Source organism: Bos javanicus, chromosome 8, assembly GCF_032452875.1.
Source record: "Bos javanicus breed banteng chromosome 8, ARS-OSU_banteng_1.0, whole genome shotgun sequence".
Classification (NCBI taxonomy): Eukaryota; Metazoa; Chordata; class Mammalia; order Artiodactyla; family Bovidae; genus Bos; species Bos javanicus.
In genome coordinates, this window is record NC_083875.1 from 27,308,818 (window position 1) to 27,328,949 (window position 20,132).

Sequence of the window (20,132 nt, forward strand, 5' to 3'; positions counted from 1 at the left end):
TAAAGAGTGCCAGGCCCCAGAGAAAGCCAAACCACCCATAAAGTCACACTTGTACCCAATCAGTAGCAACCCGCAGTGCCCCAGTTGATCCTGCCAGGCAAAGCCTCTCTGGGAGGAAGCTGAAAGTGTCCTACCCATCTCATTTCTTAGGCTATGTTTTCTGGTCATGGTTCTTCCACTCTGTTCTATTTTGCTGGGGTGGAAAGAAGGTATTATTTTTCTTCTACGTATGCCCTCCTAAACTCTGCATTTTCTATCTTCAACAGAAGCCCATGAAAGAATGTTAATAGAACTGTGTATTCGTGTTCAATGAAGATCATTCAGAATGCCTATCTTCTGTGAATGTCTCTACCATGCTTCATTCTTCTTTGCTGAGATGCACTGCACACAGGCCTTCTGCTGAGAAGCTAAGAAGTGGCAGATGCCCAGGAGATGCCCGGCATAGGGGCTGCAGAATGAGACTCCTCAGTGTGCACCAGGATTGAAAACATGTTGCAGAAGCACTTTTATACTCGACATGTCCTATCTGCCCTCCTTCCTGTTACGCAAAACAGAGTCAAAGCCATGGCATTGTCTTTCCTAAGGATAAGACTAGGGATCTGAGGGGGTGGGGGACGAAGTCATTAAGAAATGGCAGCAAATGTCATTAGCAGCCTTCTTATCCGTGAGGCCTCTATACTTCTTGGAGAAACAGGAAAAGCAGCCATGCATTCAGAAAAAACCCAAGCAGCGCGATTTAATTTAGGACTCTGTGGAGGGTGAAGCAGGTGCTCTAATGCTCTTAAGCTAAAAAGAGCAAACCTACATTGACTGATGGTTCCCAGCTGGGAAACTGGGTTTGCTCCCATGATGACTTGTAAGATTCTTCTATTCCTTGTTTTTAATTTAACCTGAGGAAGTGGGGATGGGAATAAGAAGTAAGGATGATGGAGTGGAAAGAAAATTCACTGATATATAAAACTTCCTTGGTGGCTCAGTGGTAAAGAATCTGCCTGCCAATGCAGGAGAGCTGGGTTCAATCCATGGGTTGGGAAGATCCCCTGGAGAAGGGAATAGAAACCCACTCCAGTATTCTTGCCTGGAGAATTCCATGGACAGAGAAGCCTGTCAGGCTGTAGCCCACAAGACTGCAAGAATTAGACATGATGCAGTGACTCAGCCACCACAACCAAAATCTAATTACAAAAGATAAATGCAGAAACACAAACTGCTCCTCGATAAGACCAACTGACCAATAAAAATCACTGTTTAAATGTTAATTTTAAAAATAATCTTAGAGCACTATAGCAAAGTGCCTGGCATATAAATTCTCAGGGTATTTTATTTACTACTACAGCCTTTCCCTTCTCCAGGGGATCTTCCCAACCCACTGTTCGAACCCAAGTCTCCTACATTGCAGGTGAATTCTTTACCAGCTGAGCCGCCAGGGAAGCTCAAGAATACTGAAGTGGATGCTGCTGCTGCTGCTGCTGCTGCTGCTGCTAAATCGCTTCAGTCGTGTCTGACTCTGTGCGACCACATAGACGGAAGCCCACCAGGCTCCCCTGTCCCTGGGATTCTCCAGGCAAGAACACTGGAGTGGGTTGCCATTTCCTTCTCCAATGCGTGAAAGTGAAAAGTGAAAATGAAGTCGCTCAATCCTGCCCGACTCTTAGCGACCCCATGGACTGCAGCTTACCAGGCTCCTCCGTCCATGGGATTTTCCAGGCAAGAGTACTGGAGTGCGGTGCCACTGCCTTCTCCGACTGAAGTGGATAGTCTATCCCTTTTCCAGTGGATCTTCCCAACCCCAGAATCGAACCAGGGTCTTCTGCATTGCAGGTGGATTCTTTACCAGCTGAGCTATCAGGGAAACCCAATTACAAAAGACAAACGCAGAAACATAAACTGCTCCTCATTAAGCCCAACTGACCAGGAAAAACCACTGTTTAGATGTTAATTTTAAAAATAATCTTACAGCATTATAGCCAAGTGCCTGGCATATAAATGTTCAGAGTATTTTATCTACTATTACAGCTCTTTTTCCCAACATTAGACCTATTGCATATCTGTTTTAAGTTCTGTTCTTCTTACCAATCATCATAAACACCTCCCTACACTGATAAATACCTGCCTATGGATACAATGGCTATAGATACTCCGTGATACAGACAGTGACTTCTGTATTTACTTCTCTATCCCTTATCACTTGATATTTCGGTTCTTTCCAACTTTTCACTACAATAACTACAAAGGTATACTAAGGTGCACACAAGTGCCACAAGCTGGCACATTTCCGTAAACACAGCCCTAAAAACAGAATTACAAGGAAGACAACTGCTGACATCTACCCTCCCACCATTAAAAGAGAGCCCACACACTTACACCTTTGCTGACTCAGAATGTTATCAGCCCTTTTAATCCGTGCTGATGTAGACAACAATAAATGTCATAAACTGCTGTTTGATTTCCATGACTTTTTTATCTGTATCCTGGCCACTTGCAATCCTTTCCTATACCATCAGCTCTCTGTTATCACAGACGCAGAACCTGCAGATACGGAAGAAAAACTGTACTTCACCATTTATATAGGGGACTTGAGCTTCCATGGGTTTTAGTATCTGTAGAGGTCCTGGTACGAATTTCCTGTGGATAACAAGGGAAGGCTGTGTTGCTTTTCCATGTTTGTTTCTACTTTTCTATTAAAGTGTTCATCTTTATCTTACTGACTACTAAACATTTTCATATATCTCTTAGTTTGACATTTAAGGCTGGCATTGGGCTCATAATTGAGATTTATTGGCAGTTATCAGCTCTGAAACTAGGCAGTCTGAACAAAAATCCTAACTCTGCCACCAAAGCTGTGTAACCTTGGGCAACTTATTTAACTACGCTGTGCTTTAGTTTCCTCATCTATGAAATGGGAATACTAATGTTCTTATGAGGCTGGTTTGGGTAATTAATGAGTTAACTACCATGGTAGCCATTTTTATAATTAAAGTTTATTTTAAATTTATAATTTTATAAAAGCATATTTTAACTTTTAAATTAACTCTTAAAATATGTGATGTGTCTTTAAGCAGAAATGAACTTAAAAATACATGTACAAAATAACCCCTTTTAAATATATATGTGTTAAGTTGCTTCAATTGTGTCTGACTTCAATTGTGTTTGACTCTTTGTGATCCTATGAATTGTAGCCCATTAGTGGCACCCCACTCCAGTACTCTTGCCTGGAAAATCCCATGGACGGAGGAGCCTGGTAGGCTGCAGTCCATGGAGTCACTAGGAGTCAGACCCGACTGAACGACTTCAGTTTCACTTTTCACTTTCATGCATTGGAGAAAGAAATGGAAACCCACTCCAGTGTTCTTGCTTGGAGAATCCCAGGGACGAGGGAGCCTGGTGGGCTGCCGTCTATGGGGTCGCACAGAGTCGGACACCACTGAAGCGACTTAGCAGCAGCAGCAGCAGCAGGCTCCTCTATCCCTGGGATTCTCCAGGCAAGAATACTGAAGTGGGTTGCCATTTCCTTCTCCCATGCATGAAAGTGAAAAGTGAAAGCGAAGTTGCTCAGTCATGTCCAACTCTTAGTGACCCCATGGACTGCAGCCTACCAGGCTCCTCCATCCATGGGATTTTCCAGGCAAGGGTATTTGAGTGGGTTGCCATTGCCTTCTCCATCCCTCTCCATAATCATATATAAATATGGATAAAAAGAAAAGAAACAGGAAGGATGCATTCATTCAACAAGCATGCCCACTAAGGAACAGGCATTGGGGAAACAGTGAAGAGTTAAACAGACTTCCTTTCTTTAGACCCACCCAGGGGGATATCAACAAGGAAGTAAATCAACAAGCAGGACCACGGGCCAAGCCCTGTGCTTACAAGCGGTTTTCATCACACATGGCAGGGCATGTAACCCACGCCAAACGAGGGAAAGGTATCTGAGAAACTACCAAGCTGAGACTGGAAACAGAAGCAGTGATTTGTCAACTATAAAGTGGAACAGAGCAGATAGGAATTTCCACAAAGAGCCCAGCATAATGTGAAGGCTGAAAAGCAGGGAAGTGTGTGCAGTACCCATAGAATGGGTAAAAGACAGTCACACACTTAAAGAGCTGTGAGAGATGATACTAGGTGGGTGAAACACCTCAGACCACACTCCAAACTCTCTCATGGGACTGATAAGGGCTTTATGTTGAGAGCCATAAGGATCACTGGTGAGTTTTAAGTAGAGGGGCAAAGTTAGAGTTGTTCTTTAGAAAGATGATTAATAGCTCCATTCAGATATGAATCAGAGGGGAACAAGACAAGAAGCATGAATGTCAGAACCCATATTCATGTCCATCTTGCTTCAGCTGTGGAACTTAGGAATTGGGAGATGTGCAGGTTGAGATGAAATTAAGTGACTAGCAATTTGTCCACTGTCTCACAGGTCCTCAGAATGGGAAAACCAGGAGGACATCTGAAGTTTCTGAGCTCCTAAACCCTGGCCCCTACTGATCATGTTGCACACTAATGATGGCCAGTCTTTCACCACTTTCTGAGTGATTTCAAGAGTTCCTCCTGAAGCAATCCTCTGCCTCCCTTCTGAACATTAAGCACAGATGACTCACTGCTGCTCTAAACAAATGACTTTCCTTTTATGATACATGATAAAATCACATCATGGGTGGAAAATTCCCTGAAGGTCAGAAAATAGTCAACCATTTATGCAGTGAAATTTGGGAGGGGGCAAGTTTTAAACAACACAGTTGATGCAGACTTGTGTCCTCAATAACACCGATTCCTTCAATGAAGATATCATTTGCTTTAGTCTTCTTACAATCGTTCTGAAGGAAAAAGCCTTCAGTGTATTGTTAGGGTATTTACTGCTTGCCTAATATTTGTTAATTTTCTGTTTTAACAAAAGCAGAATAAACTTCAAGCTCATAGCTTTACTCAAGCAAGAAGAGTATGTAGGACTTAACTCTCTTTTTTGTATGATAGTTTCCTGTATCTCTATTTACCATAATGTGTAAATATTTTTACATAATGTGTAGATATTTTACATCTATCAAAGTGATATGATTCATTTTTAAATTAAAGTCAGTAAACTAAAGATGAATGAAGATGCCAAAAAGTCATGAAGATAAAAATGAATGTCAAGTATGGGGAATAGTCAAATTATTCTGCAATAACCTATGGAAAGAGCCTACAGAAATCAGAAGAGCCTATAGAAATTCATCTGGTCATTTGTGGCAGCAACCAGCAGATAGCAATAATTTAAATGTATAAAGGGCAAGCAAATACACATCACATGATATCAGCATAACTCATTGCTTCATAAAAGTCGAGTAAGAGTAATCATATTTAGACAAATGCACTGATACAGAGATTTTATGATAAGCTTTCTGTTTAGAACATATTCATATAAAGTGATTTATGGTTAATATGTACCTAAAGGATTTAAATTCACATATCCTGAGACATAGAAAGTAGCTGAAAGAGCTTGTAAAAAATGAATTAAATGCATCTTAATTATCACAAAATATCTGCTGACCAATTTAAATTTTGTAAACAATTAAGTTTTCCTAGCTTCTATTGGATCTAAGAAAAAGGAGTTTTCTGTGTCTATATCAAAAAATTTAGAGAAGAAATAGATGATGAGCATTATAAGCTTCTCTCTAGAAATTCTGGCTTGGATTTATGGTAAAGGTAAAGGCCAAACAAAGTAGAAAATCTAAAGAACCTGAATTTGTGAGCTTCAAAAGGGCCAAAGATGCACAGAGAGTAAGGGATGCCATGGGCAGAAAAGAGCTAAATTAAAAACAAATTTGCTTGTTGAACTTAATTAAAAAGTAGAATAGACATTTGAATCAGTTCTAATGAGGTGGATGAAACTGGAGCCTATTATACAGAGTGAAGTAAGCCAGAAGGAAAAACATAAATACAGTATACTAACGCATATATATGGAATTTAGAAAGATGGTAACAATAACCCTGTGTACGAGACAGCAAAAGAGACACTGATGTATAGAACAGTCTTATGGACTCTGTTGGAGAGGGAGAGGGTGGGAAGATTTGGGAGAATGGCATTGAAACATGTATAATATCATGTATGAAACGAGTTGCCAGTCCAGGTTCGATGCACGATACTGGATGCTTGGGGCTGGTGCACTGGGACAACCCAGAGGGATGGTATGGGGAGGGAGGAGGGAGGAGGGTTCAGGATGGGGAACAAATGTATACCTGTGGCAGATTCATTTCGATATTTGGCAAAACTAATACAATATTGTAAAGTTTAAAAATAAAATAAAATTTAAAAAAAACTAAACTAAAAAAAAAAAAAGTAGAATAGGAGACAGTACTCAAGTGAAAAGTTGAGCATTAAGAAGTAGAATAGAATCTCTGGATAATAATACTACTTGCATGAGTAAAATCTTGGTAACAGGAATGAAGAGAACATCTCCAGAAAGCACTTTACTCGGTCAGTCTACAAACATGATGGAGGCCAGCCAGAGCCAAAGGTTTGGGTTTGCAATGCCTCTTGCCCAGAAGTAGCCACTTGAGCAGTTTAATGAATAAAATAAACATGGCCAGTATTCATGCAACATAAAGAAGCACCCCTGTCACTTCAGTGAGCAGCTGTAAATGCAGGGAATGACAAAGGTGAAAGCTGGACAATTACAGAATGGTGATTACCCACTCTGCAATCAATTCCTACAGGATACATCACCTTTAGGTTACTTCACTCAGACCCAAAGAGTGTCTGACTTCTCTCTCCTGGACCAAGCTGTCCAATGACACCAAGTCCTCATGGGACACCTCAGGGTGCAAGACCTCATCCTTTCCAACAGATGCCTGGCACTGTCCACCTGCTACACCTAGAAACACACTCAGGGCTTTGGATCTCCTAGTCATGTCAAAGAGCATGAAGCAAACACATCACTGACAACACAAAGTGTACCATGGGCGTCTGGAGCTCTCAACAATTACTTAATGAGCAACTTCAAACTGCCATGTAGCTGCCTAACATGCTATACAAGAGAAGGGCATTTCCCTGTATCTATACTGGCATCAGTCTTCCACAAGCAGATGTACAATGAACAGTCGAACACTCTACTCTCACTGGTAAAGATTCCCTGATGCCTTATTGGAAACTGACAATTCAAAAAACTCTTCAATGTTCTATAGCCTCTCCATTCCAAAGTTAACTAAATTGTCACTGTGCTACCAGCCTACCAAGCTAAGAGGATGCTCAGAAAGTAATTAACAGCCTCACTGTTTAAAACTGATCAGGGACTACAAAAAGAAAATTGTGTTTCACCAGAGAAAAATATCAATAACTAAGCACAGGGCGGGGACTGTAAAATATAGCATGTATTAAAAGAGGCTTATGTAATGAGAAAATCTTGACAACAAATGAGACTTAAATCGTATGTGTCAGTGTTTGTATTGTATGTGTATGTGTGTGTGTGTGTATGTGTGTGTACATATATACAATCATAAGCACACATACAGATAAATGTGTTACCAACACCCACTTCTACATTCTGGGTACATGGAGAGACCACAGTTCCCAGCCTCCTTCCTTCTTCCCTTGAATTGAGGCATTCCAAGGTTTGGCCAGGTTACAAGCTCCAGCCAACTGAACACAAACATAAATGATTATTCCTTCTATTAGTTTTCTGTTATTGAATAACAAATCACCACAAACTTAATAGTTGAAGACAATATCTATTTGTTAGCTCAGACTTCTACAGGTTGGGCCAGCTTGCCTGGGTTCCCTTCTCAGAGTCTCATGAGCCCTCAGGGTGTCTGCAGCTAGACTGGGTCCTCTCTGCAGACTCTGGGAAGAAGTCTCCTTCCATTCACATCGTCGGCAGAATTCAGTTCTTCAAGGCTGTGAACCTTAGAAGGTCCCTATTTCCTTGCCGGCTGCCATCCAAGAGCTTCTCTCTGCTCCTAGAGAGGAAATACACTCCTTCTCACATGGCCCCTTCATCTTTAAATAGCAACAGTACACATAGTCCTTTCTGACCTCCTCTTCTGCTACTAGCATCCCCCACCCAAAAAAAAAAAAAAAATGCTCCTCTTTTAAAGTGCTCATGGGATTAGATTAATCCCAACTGTATAATCCCCCTTTTGCCATATAAAGGAATAATCTCAGGAGACATCTTTCCATAGTGACAGGCTGACCTACCCTCAAAGGGGAGGGGCCTGTACAAGAAGGAGGGTCACTGAAGGTCTTATCATTCTGCCAACCACACTCCTCTTTCAGGTTTGGCCCATGAATATCTCCCTGCTTGTTCCAACACACACTTTCCCTTTGGCAACCTTGAAAATTATCTGTTAAAGATGGCAGAACTTATTTGGGATTCCTGAAGCATATAACAGGAAATAAGAATAAAAAGAGCTTTGATGAACATTGGGGTACACGTGTCTCTTTCAATTCTGGTTTCCTCAGTGTGTATGCCCAGCAGTGGGATTGCTGGATCATAAGGCAGTTCTATTTCCAGTTTTTTAAGGAATCTCCACACTGTTCTCCATAGTGGCTGTACTAGTTTGCATTCCCACCAACAGTGTAAGAGGGTTCCCTTTTCTCCACACCCTCTCCAGCATTTATTGCTTGTAGACTTTTGGATCACAGCCATTCTGACTGGTGTGAAATGGTACCTCATAGTGGTTTTGATTTGCATTTCTCTGATAATGAATGATGTTGAGCATCTTTTCATGTGTTTGTTAGCCATCTGTATGTCTTCTTTGGAGAAATGTCTATTTAGTTCTTTGGCCCATTTTTTGATTGGGTCATTTATTTTTCTGGAGTTGAGCTGTAGGAGTTGCTTGTATATTTTTGAGATCAGTTATTTGTCAGTTGCTTCATTTGCTATTATTTTCTCCCATTCTGAAGGCTGTCTTTTCACCTTGCTGATAGTTTCCTTTGATGTGCAGAAGCTTTGAAGGTTAATTAGGTTCCATTTGTTTATTTTTGCTTTTATTTCCAATATTCTGGGAGGTGGGTCAGAGGAAACCAGAAGGGAAAGAGACACGTGTACCCCAATGTTCATCGCAGCACTGTTTATAATAGCCAGGACATGGAAGCAATCTAGATGTCCATCAGCAGATGAATGGATAAGAAAGCTATGGTACATATACACAATGGAGTATTACTCAGCCATTAAAAAGAATACATTTGAATCAGTTCTAATGAGGTGGATGAAACTGGAGCCTATTATACAGAGTGAAGTAAGCCAGAAGGAAAAACACCAATACAGTATACTAATGCATATATATGGAATTTAGAAAGATGGCAACAATAACCCGGTGTACGAGACAGCAAAAGAGACACTGATGTATAGAACAGTCTTATGGACTCTGTGGGAGAGGGAGAGGGTGGGAAGATTTGGGAGAATGGCATTGAAACATGTAAAATATCATGTATGAAACGAGATGCCAGTCCAGGTTTGATGCACGATACTGGATGCTTGGGGCTAGTGCACTGGGATGACCCAGAGGGATGGTATGGGGAGGGAGGAGGGAGGAGGGTTCAGGATGGGGAACACATGTATACCTGTGGCAGATTCATTTGGATATTTGGCAAAACTAATACAATTATGTAAAGTTTAAAAATAAAATAAAATTTAAAACTTTAAAAAAAAAAAAAGAGCTTTGAGTAGCAAAGATCCATTAAGACATATTGGTGAAACCAAAGCATCAGAACATCTTTCAAAGTGCAGATAACAAAAACCAAATGTACTGGTTGAAAATGAGATCTAAGACAGATTGAATGGATCCAATGGAGAAGAGAAAGATTCCATGTGGTAACTGGCAGATGAAATGACAAGAAGAAAACTGAAGAAGCCTTCAGACCTTTTGAAGAAACGCCACCAGTCAAATCAGCTATGAGCAGTTCGTAGTCTAAAGCTTGAGACTGTAAAGTGACAACCAAATTTAAATAAACAGGAAGCCAACTAAAGAATCTATGCAGCATCCAGAAGTCACACTCCTTGTCACTCTCTTTAAATTTAGCAAGATTAGAGAGAGAACAAGAGAGTTCTTCCCAGATTGCAGAAACAGGGTGAAGCCAAGGAACTTCCTCTTCTGTAGGGACTGGGATTGCACAAGGCTTACTCAGCAGGTGGCACCACTGTTATGAAGCACAAAGGCCATGATTCCCGTTCTTCCCTTTTCCAAGTGGGAGTGTTCACTGTGGGTGATGATTCTTGTACACTAAAAAGCAAGGCAAACCATATCTGCCTACCTTGATACTAAGATATTGCTTAAACTGCTCCAATGAGGATCTGTTCATAAATTCAGTTTGAATTATGAGAAAGATACTTCTGTTTCTATCAGATACCATACTTTGGAAGAGGCTAGACAATCAGTTTCAGTTGCTCAGTCATGTCCGACTCTGCAACCCCATGAACCGCAGCACATCCAGCCTTCCTGTCCATTACCAACTCCCAGAGTCTACCCAAACTCATGTCCATTGAGTTGGTGATGCCATCCAGCCATCTCATCCTCTGTTGTCCCCTTCTCCTCCTGCCCCCAATCTTTCCCACCATGAGGGTCTTTTCCAATGAGTCAGCTCTTCACATCAGGTGGCCAAAAGATTGGAGTTTCAGCTTCAACATCAGTCCTTCCAATGAACACCCAGGACTGATCTCCTTTAGGATGGACTGTTTGGATCTGCTTGCAGTCCAAGTGACTCTCAAGAGTCTTCTCCAACACCACAGTACAAAAGCATCAATTCTTCGGCACTCAGCTTTCTTTATAGTCCAACTCTCACATCCATACATGACCACTGGAAAAACCATAGTCTTGACTAGACGGACCTTTGTTGACAAAGTAATGTCTCCGCTTTTTAATATGCTGTCTAGGTTGGTCATAACTTTCCTTCCAAGGAGTAAGCGTCTTTTAATTTCATGGCTGCAGTCACCATCTGCAGTGATCGTGGAGCCCCCAAAAATAAAGTCAGCCACTGTTTCCACTGTTTTCCCATCTATTTGCCATGAAGTGATGGGACTGGATGCCATGATCTTAGTTTTCTGACCTTTGAGCTTTAAGCCAACTTTTTCACTCTCCTCTTTCACTTTCATCAAGAGGCTTTTTAGTTCATCTTCACTTTCTGCCATAAGGGTGGTGTCATCTGCATATCTGAAGTTTGTGCTTCCTCCAGCCCAGCGTTTCTCATGATGTACTCTGCATATAAGTTAAATAAGCAGGGTGACAATATACAGCCTTGACGTACTCCTTTTCCTATTTGGAACCAGTTTGTTGTTCCATGTTCTGTTCTAACTGTTGCTTCCTGACCTGCATATAGGTTTCTCAAGAGGCAGGTCAAGTGGTCTGGTATTCCCATCTTCTTCAAAATTTTCCACAGTTTATTGTGATCCACACAGTCAAAGGCTTTGCCATAGTCAATAAAGCAGAAATAGATATTTTTATGGAACTCTCTTGCTTTTTTGATGATCCAGCAGGTGTTGGCAATTTGATCTCTGGTTCCTCTGCCTTTTCTAAAACCAGCTTGAACATGTGGAATTTCACGGTTCGCGTATTGCTAAAGCCTGACTTGGAGAATTTTGAGCACTACTTTGCTAGCGTGTGAGATGAGTGCAAATGTGCAATAGTTTGAGTATTCTTTGGCTTTGCCTTTCTTTGGGATTAGAATGAAAACTGACTTTCCAGTCCTGTGGCCACTGCTGAGTTTTCCAAATTTGCTGGCATATTGAGTTCAGCACTTTCACAGCATCATCTTTTAGGATTTGAAATAGTTCAACTGGAATTCCATCACCTCCACTAGCTTTGTTCGTAGTGATGCTTCCTAAGGCCCACTTGACTTCACATTCCAGGATGTCTAGCTCTAGATGACTGTGAGTGATCACACCTTTGTGATTATCTGGGTCTTGAAGATCTTTTTTGTACAGTTTTTCTGTGTATTCTTGCCACCTCTTCTTAATATCTTCTGCTTCTGTTAGGTCCATACCATTTCTGTCCTTTATTGAGCCCATCTTTCTGAGCAAATTTCCTAGGAGCTGAATGATTCTAAAGAATGAGGGATAGCTTCTCCACAGTCATCATACCATATATAATTGGAGGAGAGAGTTTAGAGCAAAGCAAGAAGATCATTTCTGAATATAGAAGCTGTACTAGATATAAAATCTTCATAAATAGTAAAGTTATTTCCCAAAGCATCAGACTCAGCTGAGGTTTCCATATCATTTGAAAATATTTTGTTGATAGTCTGCAGGAACACTTGGCAGGGTCTCATAACAAGGTATTTTAAAAGTTACGGCTATACATATTTCTCTTCTTAGTCTTTATTATCCATCATAGACCATATAAATCACTCTTAAACTTTAGGCTCAAATTGATTAGGGAAGTAAAGAAAATCTAAACCACAAAGAAAAAAAAGAGAGAGGTTGCACCATAAAATATTTAAAACTTCATATTTTGTTTCCTGCTCCCTCAATATCCCCACAGGCTCAAGCTGTGAGCACCCCACCCAGGTGACTAAGTGCACCCGTGTGATAAGCCGGGCCCGACTACAAGGTCCTTTCTCTGCCCATGAGCTAGTAACATTCTCGTGAATCGGGGAGAGTCCCTCATGCCTTTTCTTGTGTACTCCATCCTGACCTTCCATAAAGGTGCTTGTCCATCTTGTCCATGGGTCTCCTCTCTTGGCTCCACCTGCTGGGCTGAACCCACTTTCCTGGTCCCCCGCCCGTGTGGCCCCCTCTCAGTGTGCAGTGATTCTCTCTCTCCAGGACCTGTGAGTATAGTAAACTTTGTTTTCCTAAACCTCCTTGTTCTCCACTTAAGTCCACACTCAACTGATCACATAAAAAAAGAAAAAAAAAAAAAAATAGAACAAGGGCACAAAGGATTAAAAGGACAGAAAAGAGGAAAAAGGAAAGGCACGGACATCCTTTGATTTCCTTCCCCCTACTCTCTTGCCTATCTGGCCATCTGAAGGACTACTCATCCCAGGAAAGCCCAACCACTCTGAACCCTGGAGCTACTCTTGAACCTCACTGTTCTCATTATTCACTTATCAACAGTCTTCCCTTCTGCTCACTTCCTCAAACTGCCCACTCTAAAGAAAGCCCGGGACTCCAGACACCTTCATGCAGCACAAGGGCTCTGCAGAATGGAATCTTCTCTGCCAGTGGAAGCAGCCCAATATAAAGTCCTCCCTCCAAAATCACATTTCTTCTCAAAACAGTCACCACCTTACCCAACCAAGTCTTACCATTTTCAAGGGTATTTATAATTAATTTGGAAGGTACTTTAAATTTTCCAAGGAGATTGAAACCAATACTCATATAAACTCAATTTAAAGCATTAAGGAATCGCTGTGGGGGTGGGGGGAGCCCTTGCATAAATATAACCATGTCAACAACAAACACTTTAATCACAAAGCATTTCAGGAGCTTCCCTGGTGGCTCAGTGGTAAAGAATCCACCTGCCAATGCAGGAGACACAGGTTCCATCCCTGGTCCAGAAAGATACTACAGGCTGCAAGTGGAGCAACTAAGCCTACACACTACAACTCTTGAGCCTGTACTCTAGGGCCTGGGAACCACAACTGCTGAGCCCACATGCCACATGAAGTCCAGCACCGCAGAGCCCGTGCTCCACAACAGAAACCATGGCATTGAGGAGCCTGCACACCGCAACAGAGAGTGGCCTCCAATCACCGCAGCTAGAGAAAGCCCTCACACAGCAACAAAGACCCAGCACAGCCACAAATAAAAATAAATAAAATTATTTTTAAAAAAGAAGAAGAATCTCAGTCTCAAGCAAAATTATTCTCAGTCAACACATTCAGTTAAAACACTCAACAGGCCCATTTGGCAAGTGTATCAATAGTCCCGTACAGTTGTGAGGGTCAGACCATAAAGAAGGCTGAGTTCCAAAGAACTGATGTTTTCAAATCATGATGCTGGAGAAGACTCTTGAGAGTCCCTTAGACAGCAAAAAGAGCAAAGCAGTCAATCCTAAAGGAAATCAACCCTGAATATTCACTGGAAGGAGTGATGCTGAAGCTCCAATACTTTAGCCCCCTGATGGGAAGAGCCAACTCATTGGAAAAGACCCTAGGAAGGATTGTAGGCAAAAGGAGAAGGGGGTGGCAGAGGATGAGAGGATTAGACATTAATAGCACCACCAACTCAATGGACATGAACTTGAGCAAACCCTGGGAGATAGTAGAGGACAGAGGAGCCTGGCGTGCTACGGTCCATGGAGTTGAAAAGAGTTAGACACAACTTAGTGACTGAACATCAACAACTACAAAAAACAATCAGGAAATTAGAGCTCACTAACAACTTTTTAAAAAACATGGTTCAAGTTATCCTAATTATAAAAGCATAGCACTCTCACAAACATCCCATTCAATTCTGACACCTCTAGAAATTTTTTTTAAAATATATGATTGCCCCTAAAATTCACTCAGAGAAAGCTGCCTTTTGATCAGACATTCTAAAGCCCAATAAAAAAGAAAGAAAGAAAGAAATGGAGGAAGGTATTGTAAGAACCACTTCGTTCTCTCCTGATGACATAATCAATTTCTTATAATGTATTTTTTATTCTAGGAGGAAGAAAGTTAGGGACTAGGAATTCCTTTAAAAAGCTGGTGGTAGGCTAAGGACACTCTCCCGCAGAAAAATGCACACATAAAATTCGGCGTAATTTCAGGAAATAAACAGGCCCTCTGCAGTCTATTATGGACACCGGGCTAAGAAACTGACAGGATGCAGGAATAGAGATGAGCCATACTTGAGATTTTGAAAGCAGCAGAGATTTTACAGCTTACAGCAGGCAATTAAGGAACTGAGAGCCTCACTCAGATAAAATCATAGCTAATTAATTAAATACTTTAACCAGGTTTAAAGTACTTTTAAGTTTTAAGGAGCAGCAGAGGATGAGATGGTTAGACAGCATCACCAATTTAATGGACAAGAATTTGAGCAAACTCGGAGATAGTGAAGGACAAGGGAGCTTGGAGTGCTGCACTCCATGGGGTTGCAAAATCTCAGGCACGACTTAGCGACTGAACAACAACCAGTTTTAAATCTTGCTGAATCAACAAATGCATAAACAGATTCATGTAACATTCTCCAGAGAAAACATCTATAAAACACAGCATTTTAAATGCGATGAAACCCTGAAGAAATTAGTTAAAACAGAAAGGTACAAAAGACCAATGTAATTAAATGTTTCCAGTTGAAAAATCTGAATGTGACAATAATTACTACCAGGCTATATCATATGTAATTAACACAGGCTAATCAAATATGTTTTATCCTTTTGAAATATGCTACATATGTATACTAACCAAATTCATTGAAAAGAAGCCAGTGTTACTCCCTCAATTGTGTCCAACTTGTTGCAACCCCATGAACTGTAGCCCACCAGGCGCCTCTGTCCATGGAATTCTCCAGGCAAGAATATTGGAGTGGATTGTCATTTCCTTCTCCAGGGGATCTTTCCAACCCAGGTATCAAATCCAGGTCTCCCACATTGTGGGCAGATTCTTTACCATGGGAGCCACCAGCAAAGCCCAAAAAGAAGAAAGTGTATCTTGTTTAGGACTACGCTGGTGGCTCAGTCAGTAAAGAATCTGCTTGCAATGCAGGAGACCCAGGTTCAATTCCTGGGTCTGGAAGATCCTCCCAGAGAAGGAAAGGACAACCCACTCCAGTATTTTTGCTTAGGAAATCCCATGGACAGAGGAGCCTGGCAGGCTACATACAGTCCATGGGCTCACAAGAGTAGGACACGACTTAGTGACTAAACCACCACCAACCACCATATCTCTTTTTATGTAATAAAAAGTTATTATTTACAGAGTGAGTTGTCCTTTTACATTGAATCAAGTACAATATTTAGAAGAAAACTGTAAATACTTTAGGAAAATAAGGACTTGTTATGGACTATTTATGCCCACCCCCAAAATTCACATGTTAAAGTCCTATCCCCCAGTATCTCTGAGTGTGACCTTATTTGGAAATAAGGTCATGCAAGTGTAATTACCTAAGATGAGGTCATACCCATCAAGTAGGTTGGACTTCCAACCCACCCTATTGTCCTGGTGTCCACAAAAGACAGAAATTGGGAAACAAACAGGAAGACCACGATGTGAACATGAAGGCACAGATCAGGGTGATGTGTCTACAAATCAAGAAAGGCCAAAGACTGCCAGCAAACCACCAGAAACTAAGAAAAAGGCCTGGGACAGATTCTTGCCTAGTGCTTTCAGAGGAAGCAAAGCCCTACTGACCCCTGGCACCTTATCTGCAGAAGTGTTGCTGCTGCTGCTTCTAAGTCGCTTCAGTCGTGTCTGACTCTGTGCAACCCCATAGACGGCAGCCCACCAGGCTCCCCCGTCCCTGGGATTCTCCAGGCAAGAACACTGGAGTGGGTTGCCATTTCCTTCTCCAATGGGTAAAAGTGAAAAGTGAAAGTGAAGTCGCTCAGTCGTGTCTGACACATTTATGTTGTTTAAGGCACTCAGTTTGTGATACTTTGTTGCAAATGACACCTTGTCTTCAAAAGGGTGAGACAATAAATTTATGTTGTTAAAGGCACTCAAATACTGATAACTTCATTGTTGATACAAAGTGACACTTAGTTGCAACTTTCCAAACTAATACAGAAACCTAAAATTTTACTCTGAAGAACCTTCACTGTACAGCAAGCTATGTCCCTATCGAATGCTTGATAATGTTTTTTTTTAAAGCACAGATTTTGTAAGAACACCATGTTAATTGGAACTGGAGAGCTATTTTTACCTAATCTGCTGCTGGTTTAAACCAACAATTGGGGGGGTGGGGGACGGCATTACTGTTGCTAAAATGAAATTTCAATATGCATAAAACTCACAAAAGTAGAATAATGCATGCTTATTTTCCCTATTTTATAGTTTTAGAAAGGTGTATCTTATTTATTCTAATTGCATGATAAATTATATCTTTATGAGCAATTAAGTAATAAAGTATATTTAAGTTTAAAAAATGATTAATTTTTGCTATTTTAACATGTTCTCAAGCTTAAAGGATTTTCCCCTTTAATAAAATTTATTTGGCAAAAGCATTTTTTAACCTCTAAAGAACAGAGATGAAAATAATTGTCAGCAACAAGGCAGAAATAATCACTTCCAAACCAAGAAAACAGTGGTGACACATCTAATCAGGTTTCCAGTCAGTGGGTAAACACTAAAAATTATAATGCTTTATTAATGCAAATATCATCCCTCACAAACATAAGCAAAACGCTCGATTTCACAGAAATAAGAGAAATGCTCCTGAAGTGGAGCCTTTCACTTATAAACACAGTGTATCTAATCTAGCATATCCATTCTCAAAAGGAAGTAATTCTAGGTCTAAAGTTTTCTCTGTACAGAAGATCAGGTACATGGAATGTATGGTGGGGGAAAGGCGGTTGAGGGATGCATGGCTTTAAAAGTAGAACATGACCATTTCCCTTAATATCTTTGTCACATGTAAACATTAGCACTGGCTTTAAAAGCCCTTGAAAATGCCCATACATGCACAGGAAGAAAAACATTTGCCTTGGGCTTTCTAAGACTGTGCTACATTAGGTTATAGACAAGGCATTGCATGTCACTTCACCTTTAAAATGAAAGGTTTTCCAGTAAAAAAAGAAAGTAAGAAAGAAAAAGAAAGAAAATGACACAGTGATTCTGTGTCTGGATTCAGTGTGATAGACACTAATCTCATCTTATTACAAACAGACCTCCTCCAAGGCTCTAAGAAGTTCCTTCATATCACAATTCAAGTTTCTATTCCAAACTTCAGAGTTGCACATAACTTAGCTAAAATGGAGTGGCTTGATTATTTTGTTGTTGTTGTTAAGGCAGCAAAGCTAGAAATCCTAGATGCTAGGATTTCCTCATGTCTCATTATTATGAATATAGATCAGTATTTTATACTAATAAAACCATTTTTAATAATAATTTATTGAACACTTTCTATGTGTGTTCTACAAATCCATTTGTCCTTATGTCAATTCTAAGAAATGGTTCTTATTCCAGCAAGGACAGATTCAAAAGTTAAATAACTTGCTGAAGGTCACAGACAGCAGAGACGGGTCAATCTTTAGCCTTTCCCACTCCAAAGTCAAGGTTCTTAAGTGCCTTTTAGGACACCAAGGTTTATAAAGGAAGTCTTCAGCATCAAAGTGGAAAAAAGGCGTGGTGCTGGTCAGTTTGGTGCTGGGGGTAAGGGGGATCAGGGTGCTTTATAGAAATGACAAGTACCGGAAATAAAAATGGTTAGTGACATCAGCGAAGTTCTGCCTGATAATTTACGGATAGCATATATGCCGCTTCTGTAACCCTGAAGGAATGTGAAGTACACAGTTATTAGAAGCCTTCCAAATTACATCAATAATGCACTTATACTTGCAAATATTTCTGGCACAGAGGTCTCAGGAAGATCCAAGGTGATAAAGCAAAGTTACATTAACGGTATTTTTTACCAAAATAGTCTTAGTTTTCTCCATTTCTCAAGTTGACAAATATAACAGGTTCTATAAAGGCAAGTCTGTAATGACGAAGATGGCACATGAGCACACAGGGGATGAATTTCACACCGTGTCTGTCACCGTAACTTAACCAAAATTCTGTAAAACATAACCCTCACCTTCTCTGGAGGTGGTTTACAATAGAACTGTTATTGTGGCAGCCTTAGAAAACCTCACTAGATCTGAGGTTCTACAAAATAATGAGAAAGCTTGGTATTACTTATGGGCAAATCTATGAAAAAATATTTAAGGCTAAATTAGGAGAAATAGTTAAAGAAAGCAACAAAGTTCTTAGCTTAAGATCTCTTAAACTAGAACTGTTTCAGAGGGTTTTAAAAAAAAAAAAACCGGTAACCATACTCATTATATAAGAAATAGGTCACATTATAAGTATATTCTTATTTTTCCTATGTATGACTTTTCAACTCAGCCCAGCGAGACTTAAATGATTAGAATCTAAAATAAGTTTTATTATAATCAGTTTATTAACCCCATAAAGATGGGCACATCCAAAACATAAAAGGCTCGCTAAAAATAATACGTTGAAATACATGATGATTTGGTAATGTTAAGGCTGCAAAACCCATGGGAAATTAAAGGCATACAGACTGCTGTCGGTCGAGGCTTGGCCTCAAAGGAGTTTCACAACCGAGTTCTCCAAGGAAAAGTTAATGCATGAGCTTCCCAGAAGGAAGCCCCAACCTCCCATTCCTTGGGAGTCCGCGGACTCTGTGGAAGGAGGGATTCCGAGACCACAGGCGAGGAGCGCAGACCGCGGGCATCTCCGCAGCCACCCCGAGGGAGGGCCACCTCTCGTGCCAGCACATCCCGGGACAGCCGGGCGCACCGACACCGCAAGGTCACCAGGGAAGAGGCGACTTTACATAATCTCCCGCCGCGCCGCCCGGGCACCCGGGCCCCCTCCTGCGGCGCCCGCGCTGGGCCATGCGGGGGCGGCGCTCTGAGCCAGGAGCCTGGACGCCCGGGACCGGTGGAAGCCCGCAGCGCCGCCCGCAGCCGGGGGTGGAGGACGGAGCTCCGGGGTGCCCGGGTCGCTGCCGCGGAGGGCGGGGCGGGCGATGCGGGGCGAGGCCGGGGAGGGCTCGGCGCGGGCCGGGGTCCCCAGGCTCCCGGCCGGCTGCCTGCGCCCAGCGCGCCCCCCGCGGCTCCTCCCGGGACCGCCCCGCGGCGCACCTGTCTAGTGCCTTACTTGAGTGGCTTTGTGGAACTGCTTCTTGAGCCCGGCCACCGACATGGTGCTGGAGGACGCGCGGGCGGCTGCGGCGCAGGGATCCGGCGGCGGCGGAGCAGGGCGGGAGGACCGAGCCGAGCGGCGCGCTGTCCAGGCCGCCGCTCGTCGTGCAGCCGCCGGGGCTGTGGGCGCGGGGGCGCGGAGCTGCGCGGGACGCGGGCTCGTGCGGAGAGACACCCTGACGTCAGGGGCGGGTGATGCAGGCTCTTAAAGGGGACGCGGGAAGCCCCGCCCCGGGCGCGGGGTTGGTGCGGCAGGTGCTGCGGCACGCGCTACCTGGGCACTGGTGGCCGCCACAGCACCTGGCTCTGCCACACCGGCCGGCAGCGTGTTCAGAGGGCCAAGGGCATTCTTCAGCCCCGGAAGT

General features: G+C 42.2%; 1 protein-coding gene across 2 annotated transcripts in view; it reads right to left on the reverse strand.

Moving 5' to 3' along the window:
- Window positions 1-19,931, reverse strand: part of SH3GL2 (SH3 domain containing GRB2 like 2, endophilin A1) — a 225,754-nt gene extending 205,823 nt beyond the window's left edge. Inside the window, exon 1 of one of the 2 annotated variants that reach the window (XM_061425216.1) lies at window positions 19,724-19,931. In XM_061425216.1, the coding sequence (XP_061281200.1) occupies window positions 19,724-19,768 (45 nt within the window). In that variant the 5' untranslated portion in view covers window positions 19,769-19,931. Of the gene's footprint in view, window positions 1-19,707 lie in introns of both variants that reach the window. The other variant, XM_061425217.1, reaches the window with a different exon arrangement.
- Window positions 19,932-20,132: the final 201 nt, after the last annotated feature.